At 46.4% G+C, this 15,277-nt stretch overlaps 1 protein-coding gene across 1 annotated transcript in view; it reads right to left on the bottom strand.

The window, feature by feature from the left end:
- The window catches only part of SPMIP2 (sperm microtubule inner protein 2), a 108,400-nt gene extending 95,259 nt beyond the window's left edge, over nucleotides 1-13,141 (bottom strand). Inside the window, exon 1 of the mRNA XM_063920464.1 lies at nucleotides 12,947-13,141. Within this exon, the coding sequence (XP_063776534.1) occupies nucleotides 12,947-13,031 (85 nt within the window). The 5' untranslated portion in view covers nucleotides 13,032-13,141. The remainder of the gene's footprint in view (nucleotides 1-12,946) is intronic.
- Nucleotides 13,142-15,277: the final 2,136 nt, after the last annotated feature.

The raw sequence follows: 15,277 nt of genomic DNA, 5'->3' as shown, positions 1-15,277 counted from the left end.
GGCACTACCGTCCCCGGATACGGCCGCCCTTAAGGAACCTGCGGACAGAAAGCAGTAAAATATCCTAAAATGTATATACACTCACACGGGTGTGATACTGCGACCAGCAATCGCCTCAGCCTGGATGTGCAGTGCTGGGGTGGCTTGGTCGGATTCCCTGACTGACAATATTGATACCCTAGATAGGGACAGTATATTACTAACTATAGAGCATTTAAAAGATGCATTTCTATATATGCGTGATGCACAGAGGGATATTTGCCGACTGGCATCAAGAGTAAGTGCGCTGTCCATCTCTGCCAGAAGAGGGTTATGGACAAGACAGTGGTCAGGTGATGATGATTCCAAAAGGCATATGGAAGTATCGCCTTATAAAAGGGAGGAGTTATTTGGGGTAGGTCTAACAGACCTGGTGGCCACTGGAAAATCCACATTTTTACTAGAGATGAGCGGGTTCGGTTTCTCTGAATCCGAACCCGCCAGAACTTCATGGTTTTTTTCACGGGTCCGAGCAGACTCGGATCTTCCCGCCTTGCTCGGTTAACCCGAGCGCGCCCGAACGTCATCATGACGCTGTCGGATTCTCGCGAGGCTCGGATTCTATCGCGAGACTCGGATTCTATATAAGGAGCCGCGCGTCGCCGCCATTTTCACACGTGCATTGAGATTGATAGGGAGAGGACGTGGCTGGCGTCCTCTCCATTTAGATTATAAGAGACTGAGAGAGATTTACTGGAGCTGACTAGGAGGAGTACTGTTACTGTAGAAGTGTAGAGACTGAGTGGAGAGAGTTTACTAGTGAGGACAGTGCAGTTTACTTTATAATCCGTTCTCTGCCTGAAAAAAGCGATACACAGCACACAGTGACTCAGTCACATACCATATCTGTGTGCACTGCTCAGGCTCAGGCCAGTGTGCTGCATCATCTATTATCTATATATAATATTATATATATCTGTCTGACTGCTCAGCTCACACAGCTTATAATTGTGGGGGAGACTGGGGAGCACTACTGCAGTGCCAGTTATAGGTTATAGCAGGAGCCAGGAGTACATAATATATTATATAGTGAGTGACCACCAGACACACAGTGCAGTTTATTTAATATATCCGTTCTCTGCCTGAAAAAAGCGATACACACAGTGACTCAGTCAGTCACATACCATATCTGTGTGCACTGCTCAGGCTCAGGCCAGTGTGCTGCATCATCTATTATCTATATATAATATTATATATATCTGTCTGACTGCTCAGCTCACACAGCTTATAATTGTGGGGGAGACTGGGGAGCACTACTGCAGTGCCAGTTATAGGTTATAGCAGGAGCCAGGAGTACATAATATATTATATAGTGAGTGACCACCAGACACACAGTGCAGTTTATTTAATATATCCGTTCTCTGCCTGAAAAAAGCGATACACACAGTGACTCAGTCAGTCACATACCATATCTGTGTGCACTGCTCAGGCTCAGGCCAGTGTGCTGCATCATCTATTATCTATATATAATATTATATATATCTGTCTGACTGCTCAGCTCACACAGCTTATAATTGTGGGGGAGACTGGGGAGCACTACTGCAGTGCCAGTTATAGGTTATAGCAGGAGCCAGGAGTACATAATATATTATATAGTGAGTGACCACCAGACACACAGTGCAGTTTATTTAATATATCCGTTCTCTGCCTGAAAAAAGCGATACACACAGTGACTCAGTCAGTCACATACCATATCTGTGTGCACTGCTCAGGCTCAGGCCAGTGTGCTGCATCATCTATTATCTATATATAATATTATATATATCTGTCTGACTGCTCAGCTCACACAGCTTATAATTGTGGGGGAGACTGGGGAGCACTACTGCAGTGCCAGTTATAGGTTATAGCAGGAGCCAGGAGTACATAATATATTATATAGTGAGTGACCACCAGACACACAGTGCAGTTTATTTAATATATCCGTTCTCTGCCTGAAAAAAGCGATACACACAGTGACTCAGTCAGTCACATACCATATCTGTGTGCACTGCTCAGGCTCAGGCCAGTGTGCTGCATCATCTATATATATTATATATCTGTCTGACTGCTCAGCTCACACAGCTTATAATTGTGGGGGAGACTGGGGAGCACTACTGCAGTGCCAGTTATAGGTTATAGCAGGAGCCAGGAGTACATATTATATTAAAATTAAACAGTGCACACTTTTGCTGCAGGAGTGCCACTGCCAGTGTGACTGACCAGTGACCTGACCACACTGACCACCAGTATAGTTAGTAGTATACTTATATTGTGATTGCCTGAAAAAGTTAAACACTCGTCGTGTGACTTCACTTGTGTGTTTTTTTTTTTTTTTATTCTATAAAAATAAAACTCATTCTGCTGACAGACAGTGTCCAGCAGGTCCGTCATTATATAATATATAATATATACCTGTCCGGCTGCAGTAGTGATATATATATATTTTTTATATCATTTATCATCCAGTCGCAGCAGACACAGTACCGTAGTTCACGGCTGTGGCTACCTCTGTGTCTCTGCACTCGGCAGGCAGTCCGTCCATAATTGTAATACCACCTAACCGTGGATTTTTTTCATTCTTCTTTATACATACATAGTTACATAGACATCTTCTCTTTATCAACCAGTCTATATTAGCTGCAGACACAGTACAGTACGGTAGTTCACGGCTGTGGCTACCTCTGTGTCTGCACTCGGCAGGCAGTCCGTCCATAATTGTATACCACCTAACCGTGGTTTTTTTTCATTCTTCTTTATACATACATAGTTACATAGACATCTTCTCTTTATCAACCAGTCTATATTAGCTGCAGACACAGTACAGTACGGTAGTTCACGGCTGTGGCTACCTCTGTGTCTGCACTCGGCAGGCAGTCCGTCCATAATTGTATACCACCTAACCGTGTTTTTTTTTCATTCTTCTTTATACATACATAGTTACATAGACATCTTCTCTTTATCAACCAGTCTATATTAGCTGCAGACACAGTACAGTACGGTAGTTCACGGCTGTGGCTACCTCTGTGTCTGCACTCGGCAGGCAGTCCGTCCATAATTGTATACCACCTAACCGTGGATTTTTTTCAGTCTTCTTTATACATACATAGTTACATAGACATCTTCTCTTTATCAACCAGTCTATATTAGCTGCAGACACAGTACAGTACGGTAGTTCACGGCTGTGGCTACCTCTGTGTCTGCAGTCGGCAGGCAGTCCATAATTGTATACTAGTATCCATCTCCATTGTTTACCTGAGGTGCCTTTTAGTTGTGCCTATTAAAATATGGAGAACAAAAATGTTGAGGTTCCAAAATTAGGGAAAGATCAAGATCCACTTCCACCTCGTGCTGAAGCTGCTGCCACTAGTCATGGCCGAGACGATGAAATGCCAGCAACGTCGTCTGCCAAGGCCGATGCCCAATGTCATAGTACAGAGCATGTCAAATCCAAAACACCAAATATCAGAAAAAAAAGGACTCCAAAACCTAAAATAAAATTGTCGGAGGAGAAGCGTAAACTTGCCAATATGCCATTTACCACACGGAGTGGCAAGGAACGGCTGAGGCCCTGGCCTATGTTCATGGCTAGTGGTTCAGCTTCACATGAGGATGGAAGCACTCAGCCTCTCGCTAGAAAAATGAAAAGACTCAAGCTGGCAAAAGCAGCACAGCAAAGAACTGTGCATTCTTCGAAATCCCAAATCCACAAGGAGAGTCCAATTGTGTCGGTTGCGATGCCTGACCTTCCCAACACTGGACGTGAAGAGCATGCGCCTTCCACCATTTGCACGCCCCCTGCAAGTGCTGGAAGGAGCACCCGCAGTCCAGTTCCTGATAGTCAGATTGAAGATGTCAGTGTTGAAGTACACCAGGATGAGGAGGATATGGGTGTTGCTGGCGCTGGGGAGGAAATTGACCAGGAGGATTCTGATGGTGAGGTGGTTTGTTTAAGTCAGGCACCCGGGGAGACACCTGTTGTCCGTGGGAGGAATATGGCCGTTGACATGCCAGGTGAAAATACCAAAAAAATCAGCTCTTCGGTGTGGAGGTATTTCACCAGAAATGCGGACAACAGGTGTCAAGCCGTGTGTTCCCTTTGTCAAGCTGTAATAAGTAGGGGTAAGGACGTTAACCACCTCGGAACATCCTCCCTTATACGTCACCTGCAGCGCATTCATAATAAGTCAGTGACAAGTTCAAAAACTTTGGGTGACAGCGGAAGCAGTCCACTGACCAGTAAATCCCTTCCTCTTGTAACCAAGCTCACGCAAACCACCCCACCAACTCCCTCAGTGTCAATTTCCTCCTTCCCCAGGAATGCCAATAGTCCTGCAGGCCATGTCACTGGCAATTCTGACGAGTCCTCTCCTGCCTGGGATTCCTCCGATGCATCCTTGCGTGTAACGCCTACTGCTGCTGGCGCTGCTGTTGTTGCCGCTGGGAGTCGATGGTCATCCCAGAGGGGAAGTCGTAAGCCCACTTGTACTACTTCCAGTAAGCAATTGACTGTTCAACAGTCCTTTGCGAGGAAGATGAAATATCACAGCAGTCATCCTACTGCAAAGCGGATAACTGAGGCCTTGACAACTATGTTGGTGTTAGACGTGCGTCCGGTATCCGCCGTTAGTTCACAGGGAACTAGACAATTTATTGAGGCAGTGTGCCCCCGTTACCAAATACCATCTAGGTTCCACTTCTCTAGGCAGGCGATACCGAGAATGTACACGGACGTCAGAAAAAGACTCACCAGTGTCCTAAAAAATGCAGTTGTACCCAATGTCCACTTAACCACGGACATGTGGACAAGTGGAGCAGGGCAGGGTCAGGACTATATGACTGTGACAGCCCACTGGGTAGATGTATGGACTCCCGCCGCAAGAACAGCAGCGGCGGCACCAGTAGCAGCATCTCGCAAACGCCAACTCTTTCCTAGGCAGGCTACGCTTTGTATCACCGCTTTCCAGAATACGCACACAGCTGAAAACCTCTTACGGCAACTGAGGAAGATCATCGCGGAATGGCTTACCCCAATTGGACTCTCCTGTGGATTTGTGGCATCGGACAACGCCAGCAATATTGTGTGTGCATTAAATATGGGCAAATTCCAGCACGTCCCATGTTTTGCACATACCTTGAATTTGGTGGTGCAGAATTTTTAAAAAAACGACAGGGGCGTGCAAGAGATGCTGTAGGTGGCCAGAAGAATTGCGGGACACTTTCGGCGTACAGGCACCACGTACAGAAGACTGGAGCACCACCAAAAACTACTGAACCTGCCCTGCCATCATCTGAAGCAAGAAGTGGTAACGAGGTGGAATTCAACCCTCTATATGCTTCAGAGGTTGGAGGAGCAGCAAAAGGCCATTCAAGCCTATACAATTGAGCACGATATAGTAGGTGGAATGCACCTGTCTCAAGCGCAGTGGAGAATGATTTCAACGTTGTGCAAGGTTCTGATGCCCTTTGAACTTGCCACACGTGTAGTCAGTTCAGACACTGCCAGCCTGAGTCAGGTCATTCCCCTCATCAGGCTTTTGCAGAAGAAGCTGGAGACATTGAAGGAGGAGCTAACACGGAGCGATTCCGCTAGGCATGTGGGACTTGTGGATGGAGCCCTTAATTCGCTTAACAAGGATTCACGGGTGGTCAATCTGTTGAAATCAGAGCACTACATTTTGGCCACTGTGCTCGATCCTAGATTTAAAGCCTACCTTGGATCTCTCTTTCCGGCAGACACAAGTCTGCTGGGGTTGAAAGACCTGCTGGTGACAAAATTGTCAAGTCAAGCGGAACGCGACCTGTCAACATCTCCTCCTTCACATTCTCCCGCAACTGGGGGTGCGAGGAAAAGGCTCAGAATTCCGAGCCCACCCGCTGGCGGTGATGCAGGGCAGTCTGGAGCGACTGCTGATGCTGACATCTGGTCCGGACTGAAGGACCTGACAACGATTACGGACATGTCGTCTACTGTCACTGCATATGATTCTCTCAACATTGATAGAATGGTGGAGGATTATATGAGTGACCGCATCCAAGTAGGCACGTCACACAGTCCGTACTTATACTGGCAGGAAAAAGAGGCAATTTGGAGGCCCTTGCACAAACTGGCTTTATTCTACCTAAGTTGCCCTCCCACAAGTGTGTACTCCGAAAGAGTGTTTAGTGCCGCCGCTCACCTTGTCAGCAATCGGCGTACGAGGTTACATCCAGAAAATGTGGAGAAGATGATGTTCATTAAAATGAATTATAATCAATTCCTCCGCGGAGACATTGACCAGCAGCAATTGCCTCCACAAAGTACACAGGGAGCTGAGATGGTGGATTCCAGTGGGGACGAATTGATAATCTGTGAGGAGGGGGATGTACACGGTGATATATCGGAGGGTGAAGATGAGGTGGACATCTTGCCTCTGTAGAGCCAGTTTGTGCAAGGAGAGATTAATTGCTTCTTTTTTGGGGGGGGTCCAAACCAACCCGTCATATCAGTCACAGTCGTGTGGCAGACCCTGTCACTGAAATGATGGGTTGGTTAAAGTGTGCATGTCCTGTTTTGTTTATACAACATAAGGGTGGGTGGGAGGGCCCAAGGACAATTCCATCTTGCACCTCTTTTTTCTTTTCTTTTTCTTTGCATCATGTGCTGATTGGGGAGGGTTTTTTGGAAGGGCCATCCTGCGTGACACTGCAGTGCCACTCCTAGATGGGCCCGGTGTTTGTGTCGGCCACTAGGGTCGCTAATCTTACTCACACAGTCAGCTACCTCATTGCGCCTCTTTTTTTCTTTGCGTCATGTGCTGTTTGGGGAGGGTTTTTTGGAAGGGACATCCTGCGTGACACTGCAGTGCCACTCCTAGATGGGCCCGGTGTTTGTGTCGGCCACTAGGGTCGCTAATCTTACTCACACAGCTACCTCATTGCGCCTCTTTTTTTCTTTGCGTCATGTGCTGTTTGGGGAGGGTTTTTTGGAAGGGACATCCTGCGTGACACTGCAGTGCCACTCCTAGATGGGCCCGGTGTTTGTGTCGGCCACTAGGGTCGCTAATCTTACTCACACAGCTACCTCATTGCGCCTCTTTTTTTCTTTGCGTCATGTGCTGTTTGGGGAGGGTTTTTTGGAAGGGCCATCCTGCGTGACACTGCAGTGCCACTCCTAGATGGGCCCGGTGTTTGTGTCGGCCACTAGGGTCGCTAATCTTACTCACACAGCTACCTCATTGCGCCTCTTTTTTTCTTTGCGTCATGTGCTGTTTGGGGAGGGTTTTTTGGAAGGGACATCCTGCGTGACACTGCAGTGCCACTCCTAGATGGGCCCGGTGTTTGTGTCGGCCACTAGGGTCGCTTATCTTACTCACACAGCGACCTCGGTGCAAATTTTAGGACTAAAAATAATATTGTGAGGTGTGAGGTATTCAGAATAGACTGAAAATGAGTGTAAATTATGGTTTTTGAGGTTAATAATACTTTGGGATCAAAATGACCCCCAAATTCTATGATTTAAGCTGTTTTTTAGTGTTTTTTGAAAAAAACACCCGAATCCAAAACACACCCGAATCCGACAAAAAAAATTCGGTGAGGTTTTGCCAAAACGCGTTCGAACCCAAAACACGGCCGCGGAACCGAACCCAAAACCAAAACACAAAACCCGAAAAATTTCAGGCGCTCATCTCTAATTTTTACCCCAGGTAGCTTCTCAACCTAAGAAGACGCCGTATTATCAGGCGCAGTCCTTTCGGCCCCATAAGGATAAGCGGGCAAAAGGCGCCTCATTTCTGCCCCGTGGCAGAGGGAGAGGAAAAAGGCTGCAGCACGGTGGGGGCCCGTCTCAAGAAATTCGAGACGTCTCCCCCTCGCCGTTTCATAAAGTCTGCTTTACCGACGTCTCCCTCAGACATGGAGACAGTATTGCAAGCCATTCACAGGCTGTATTCCCAGCAGGTGATAATCAAGGTACCCCTCCTGCAACAGGGAAAGGGGTACTATTCCACACTATTTGTGGTACCGAAGCCGGACGGCTCGGTGAGACCAATTTTAAATCTAAAATCCTTGAACACTTACATACAAAGGTTCAAATTCAAGATGGAGTCACTCAGAGCAGTGATTGCAAACCTGGAAGAAGGGGACTATATGGTCTCTCTGAACATCAAAGATGCTTACCTACATGTCCCAATTTACCCTTCTCCAAGGGTACCTCAGGTTTGTGGTACAGAACTGTCACTATCAGTTTCAGACGCTGCCGTTTGGATTGTCCACGGCACCCCGGGTCTTTACCAAGGTAATGGCCGAAATGATGATATTCCTTCGAAGGAAGTGAATTTTAGTTATCCCTTACTTGGACGATCTCCTGATAAGGGCAAGATCCAGGGAACAGTTGGAAGTCGGGGTAGCACTATCTCAGATAGTGCTGCGGCAGCACGGTTGGATTCTCAATATTCCAAAATCGCAGCTGATCCCGACGACACGCCTTCTATTCCTAGGGATGATCCTGGACACAGTCCGGAAAAAGGTGTTTTCTCCCGGAGGAGAAAGCCAGGGAGTTATCCGAACTAGTCAGAAACCTCCTAAAACCAGGCCAAGTGTCAGTGCATCAGTGCACAAGGGTCCTGGGAAAAATGGTGGCTTCCTACGAAGCAATTCCATTCGGCAGATTCCACGCAAGAACTTTCCAGTGGGACCTGCTAGACAAATGGTCCGGATCGCATCTTCAGATGCATCAGCGGATAACCCTGTCACCAAAGACAAGGGTGTCTCTCCTGTGGTGGTTGCAGAGTGCTCATCTTCTAGAGGGCCGCAGATTCGGCATTCAGGACTGGGTCCTGGTGACCACGGATGCCAGCCTGAGAGGCTGGGGAGCAGTCACACAGGGAAGAAATTTCCAGGGCTTGTGGTCAAGCCTGGAGACATCACTTCACATAAATATTTTGGAGCTAAGGGCCATTTACAATGCCCTAAGCCAAGCAAGACCTCTGCTTCAAGGTCAGCCGGTGCTGATCCAGTCGGACAATATCACGGCAGTCGCCCACGTAAACAGACAGGGCGGCACAAGAAGCAGGAGGGCAATGGCAGAAGCTGCAAGGATTTTTCGCTGGGCGGAAAATCGTGTGATAGCACTGTCAGCAGTGTTCATTCCGGGAGTGGACAACTGGGAAGCAGACTTCCTCAGCAGGCACGACCTCCACCCGGGAGAGTGGGGACTTCACCCAGAAGTCTTCCACATGATTGTAAACCATTGGGAAAAACCAAAGGTGGACATGATGGCGTCCCGCCTAAACAAAAAATTGGACAGGTATTGCGCCAGGTCAAGGGACCCTCAGGCAATAGCTGTGGACGCTCTGGTAACACCGTGGGTGTACCAGTCAGTGTATGTGTTCCCTCCTCTTCCTCTCATACCAAAAGTACTGAGAATTATAAGACGGAGGGGAGTAAGAACTATACTCGTGGCTCCGGATTGGCCAAGAAGGACTTGGTACCCGGAACTTCAAGAGATGCTCACGGAGGACCCGTGGCCTCTACCTCTAAGAAGGGACCTGCTCCAGCAAGGACCCTGTCTATTCCAAGACTTACCGCGGCTGCGTTTGACGGCAGGGCGGTTGAACGCCGGATCCTGAAGGAAAAAGGCATTCCGGATGAAGTCATCCCTACCCTGGTCAAGCCAGGAAGGATGTAACCGCAAAGCATTATCACCGCATTTGGCGAAAATATGTTGCGTGGTGCGAGGCCAGTAAGGCCCCGATGGAGGAGTTTCAACTAGGTCGATTCCTGCATTTCCTGTAAACAGGAGTGTCTATGGGCCTAAAATTGGGGTCCATTAAGGTTCAAATTTCGGCCCTGTCAATTTTCTTCCAGAAAGAACTAGCTTCACTACCTGAAGTTCAGACGTCTGTAAAAGGGGTACTGCATATACAGCCTCCTTTTGTGCCTCCAGTGGCACTTTGGGATCTCAATGTAGTTTTGGGGTTCCTAAAGTCACATTGGTTTGAACCACTTGAATCTGTGGAGTTAAAATATCTCACATGGAAAGTGGTCATGTTGTTGGCCCTGGCCTCGGCCAGGCACGTGTCAGAATTGGCGGGCTTTATCCTGTAAAAGCCCTTATCTGATCTTCCATTCAGACAGGGCGGAATTGAGGACTCGTCCTCATTTTCTCCCTAAGGTGGTTTCAGTGTTTCATCTGAACCAACCTATTGTGGTACCTGCGGCTACTAGGGACTTGGAGGACTCCAAGTTGCTGGACGTAGTCAGGGCCCTGAAAATATATGTTTCCAGGACGGCTGGAGTCAGAAAATCTGACTCGCTGTTTATCCTGTATGCACCCAACAAGCTGGGTGCTCCTGCTTCTAAGCAGACTATTGCTCGTTGGATTTGTAGTACAATTCAGCTTGCACATTCTGTGGCAGGCCTGCCACAGCCAAAATCTGTAAAAGCCCATTCCACAAGGAAGGTGGGCTCATCTTGGGCGGCTGCCCGAGGGGTCTCGGCTTTACAACTTTGCCGAGCAGCTACTTGGTCAGGGGCAAACACGTTTGCTAAATTCTACAAATTTGATACCCTGGCTGAGGAGGACCTGGAGTTCTCTCATTCGGTGCTGCAGAGTCATCCGCACTCTCCCGCCCGTTTGGGAGCTTTGGTATAATCCCCATGGTCCTTACGGAGTTCCCAGCATCCACTAGTACGTCAGAGAAAATAAGAATTTACTTACCGATAATTCTATTTCTCATAGTCCGTAGTGGATGCTGGGCGCCCATCCCAAGTGCGGATTGTCTGCAATACTTGTACATAGTTATTGTTACAAAAATCGGGTTATTATTGTTGTGAGCCATCTTTCCAGAGGCTCCTCTGTTATCATGCTGTTAACTGGGTTCAGATCACAGGTTGTACGGTGTGATTGGTGTGGCTGGTATGAGTCTTACCCGGGATTCAAAATCCTTCCTTATTGTATACGCTCGTCCGGGCACAGTATTCTAACTGAGGCTTGGAGGAGGGTCATAGGGGGAGGAGCCAGTGCACACCAGGTAGTCCTAAAGCTTTACTTTTGTGCCCAGTCTCCTGCGGAGCCGCTAATCCCCATGGTCCTTACGGAGTTCCCAGCATCCACTACGGACTATGAGAAATAGAATTATCGGTAAGTAAATTCTTATTTTTTTGTATTATCAATATGACAGATATATATATATATCTATCCATGAGTGAGATGCATAAACCTGTATTATATCTATACCCATCCTCACAGGTTTGTAATATGAGACTGATTTTATTTTAGTGCATATAGCATTTAGATTTTTGACAAAATACACAGTGTAAAACCACAACTGTCAAAAAAAAACAACTTACATTTTAAGGGTATCCCGATTTTTTGGTTGTTTTCACACAAAATATGTATAATATATATACCCCCAAAACCTAACTGTAGCATGTGAGTGACTTTATATAGAAGAGACAGGATCCACTTATAGCTCATACCCTGGCTTAAGCAATGCATGGAAAGTAATGATACTTTACAGTAAACATTTTCAACTGAACCTGGTTGGAAATGGGGAAAGGTCAGAGGGTGCCACAAAGGAAGAGGGTGGGAGGACAACGGGGATCTGAGGGGGAAGAGGGGAGGAACATATGAAGCGAGAGGTGATGCGCCCCACAACCTGGTACTTTAACTGGCGTCTCTAAAATATTTGGAGGGGAGCGAGTTGCCCCCTTGACCTTTCCCTGTTCCAGCGCCAGGCTCGGACTGGCCCATAGGGGTACAGGGGAAACCACCGGTAGGCCCCACTGTCTGGGGGCCCACCCTCTCACTTATACATTATGAATATGTTACATTATACTGCACAGGACTATGGTGTATTTTCTACAGTGCATTGCTGTTATTAATCTGGAGCATTATCATGCATGCACTAGCAGTATTTACTATATATATTATTTATCAAGGGGCCCAGACCATGCACTAATGGTTTACCAAGCCTCTAAGAATGCACTTCCCCGGTGGGCCCTTCATGTCCCAGTCCGACACTGTCCAGCGCCAATGACCATACGCCTCCGAATTTCAGATGCTGATGTGCCCTTTAGATGCAGAAACCTAATTACACTATGCACCTCAGTGCTGTCCATGTTTCCGCTAGCTCCGCCATCTTACAACTGATGTTGGAACAGTAAGACTGATATGAGGCGCAGTTTAACGGTCGTGAGGGGAAGCAGTGGTCTACCTGCTCTGGCCTGGCAGGAAATTAGAATGAAATAGAGAACATTACACATGTGAGAGGTCTTGTTACCTTACTTATTGAACCACCCTCGTAGAACAAGAAAACGAAGGGTAGGGAGGGCCCTGCTCATGAGAAAGCTCATATTTTATTTGGAAGGAGGCACCGATGAAACAAAAGGAAAATGGGTATGAAGTGGAATCCATTGTTTCCAGTGACCCCTTATCCCCTTGTAATGTTACCTGTATTTAGGGATACCGCGGAAGCATTGCAACAGCATTTCATTTTCTTAAATGCCTGCCTTTGTGCTTACTGCAATGGAATCACATTGGGTAAGTATAGGCAACCTCCAATGGTTTCTCCAATAGGAGAAAATCAGCTATTATCAGCTGTTTACTGAATGTGTTTGCATGTGACATTTGGTTTTACAGGTGTTGATGTGCTCATTATTTTTTAATATAAATGCCAGTGGGTATAAGGTATAATGTGACAGTAAAATTAGAATTTTACAAAACCAATCTTTCAAGATACATGCAACTTTTTCTTGAACATTTTTAATCAATTAATTGTAAGACATTCTGTAATTAACAAGCAGTGGATACAAAAGCAAATAAACATTTTTTTTACTGTATAAAAATAAATTATTAAAATGACATTTATTTTAACCTGACATTCAGTTGCTGTGTATATTATTAGTAATTGGACACATTTCCTCCAGTTATGTTATGTTTATATTTTACCTGTATAAAGCATCCTTTTCCCGCTTTCATGAAGGGGGTATCCGGCGCCCGAGGTAGAGAGCTTGCCATCATATTTCGGTTGCATGCTGTGCCACTTGGAAACCAAATGGCATGAGAGGCTCAGTAACTCTGCATGAATGAGCAAAGCTGCAGCCTGATGAGCCGGCAGTCATTGAGCAGTGTAATAGGATTCTAAGCTCCATTGGCCAAACAGTGTTTCCCCAGCAACAATGTCAGTAGAACAACCAGAGAGATCACATTGCTAGAGAGTACAACTATGAAAGTTTCACCGGAGCTAAATGACAGTACATAGACTACAGTATGTACAGTGTAATTAAGTTTAAACAATGCAGCCACTGGCACAGATGCATAGACACAAGTCACACTGTGAATAGCAACTTGCTGTATGGTTACACAGAATACATGTTACATTTTACTCATAAAGTTATAATTATAAAGGTATCCCAAAAGCTCCGTAAATTTTTATAAGTGATGCCTCAGTTTCTGGCAGTAAAAGTCACAGCATAATAAATAGAGATGAGCGGGTTCGGTTCGTCGAGATCCGAACCCCCCCGAACTTCAGCTCGGATCTTCCCACCTTGCTCGGTTAACCCGAACGCGGCCGAACGTCATCATCCCGCTGTCGGATTCTCGCGAGATTCGTATTCTATATAAAGAGCCGCGCGTCGCCGCCATTTTCACTCGTGCATTGGAGATTGAACGGAGAGGACGTGGCTACGTTCTCTGCCTGAAAAGCTCCATATCTGTGCTCAGTGTGCTGCAAATATCTACGTTCTCTGCCTGAAAAGCTTCATATCTGTGCTCAGGGTGCTGCAAATATCTGTGCTCAGTGTGCTGCATTTTGGTGACCACCAGTATATAGTTGTACAGTACAGTAGGCCATTGCTGTATCTTGCAGCTCCGTGTCACTGCAAGTATCCATTCCATATCTGTGCTGCATTTTTGTGAGCAGTATAGTAGTACAGTGCAGCATTTTCGTGACCAACAGTATATAGTTGTACAGTACAGTAGGCCATTGCTGTATCTTGCAGCTCTGTGTCACTGCAAGTATCCATTCCATATCTGTGCTGCATTTTTGTGAGCAGTTTACAAAGTAGTACAGTGCAGCATTTTGGTGACCAGCAGTATATAGTTGTACAGTACAGCAGGCCATTGCTGTATCTTGCAGCTCTGTGTCACTGCAAGTATCCATTCCATATCTGTGCTGCATTTTTGTGAGCAGTATATATAGTAGTACAGTGCAGCATTTTGGTGACCAACAGTATATAGTTGTACAGCATACTTGCCTACCTGACCCTCTCCATGAGGGAGAAAATGCTCTGTTCCTGGACTTTCCTGGTAATGTATGATTGCCATCACCTGATGTGAAACACCTTTCTTATCAATTAACTAGCTCACCACAGGTGATGGCAATCATACATTACCAGGAAAGTCCAGGAACAGAGCATTTTCTCCCTCATGGAGAGGGTCAGGTAGGCAAGTATGTTGTACAGTACAGTAGGCCATTGCTGTATCTTGCAGCTCTGTGTCACTGCAAGTATCCATTCCATATCTGTGCTGCATTTTTGTGAGCAGTATATATAGTAGTACAGTGCAGCATTTTGGTGACCAACAGTATATAGTTGTACAGTACAGTAGGCCATTGCTATTGATATAATAATATTACTGGCATATAATTCCACACATTAAAAAATGGACAACAAAAATGTGGAGGGTGAAATAGGGAAAGATCAAGATCCACTTCCACCTAGTGCTAAAGCTGCTGCCACTAGTCATGGCAGAGACAATTCAATTCCATCAACGTCGTCTGCCAAGGCCAATGCCCAATGTCATAGTAGAGAGCATGTAAAATCCAAAAAAATAAAGTTCAGTAAAATGACCCAAAAATCTAAATTAAAAGCGACTGAGGAGAAGCGTAAACTTGCCAATATGCCATTTACAACACGGAGTGGCAAGGAATGGCTGAGGCTCTGGCCTGTGTTCATGGCTAGTGGTTCAGCTTCACATGAGGATGGAAGCACTCATCCTCCCACTAGAAAACTGAAAAGAGTTAAGATGGCAAAAGCACAGCAAAGAACTGTGCGTTCTTCTAAATCACAAATCCCCAAGGAGAGTCTAATTGTGTCGGCGGTTGCGATGCCTGACCTTCCCAACACTGGACAGGAAGAGGTGGCTCCTTCCACCATTTGCACGCCCCCTGCAAGTGCTGGAAGGAGCACCAACAGTCCAGTTCCTGATAGTCAAATTGAAGATGTCACTGTTGAAGTACACCAGGATGAGGATATGGGTGTTGCTGGCGCTGAGGAGGAA

Source organism: Pseudophryne corroboree, chromosome 1, assembly GCF_028390025.1.
Source record: "Pseudophryne corroboree isolate aPseCor3 chromosome 1, aPseCor3.hap2, whole genome shotgun sequence".
Taxonomy (NCBI): domain Eukaryota; kingdom Metazoa; phylum Chordata; class Amphibia; order Anura; family Myobatrachidae; genus Pseudophryne; species Pseudophryne corroboree.
The sequence above is the reverse complement of the archived record's forward strand: the minus strand, read 5'-3'. Positions and strand labels throughout refer to the sequence as shown.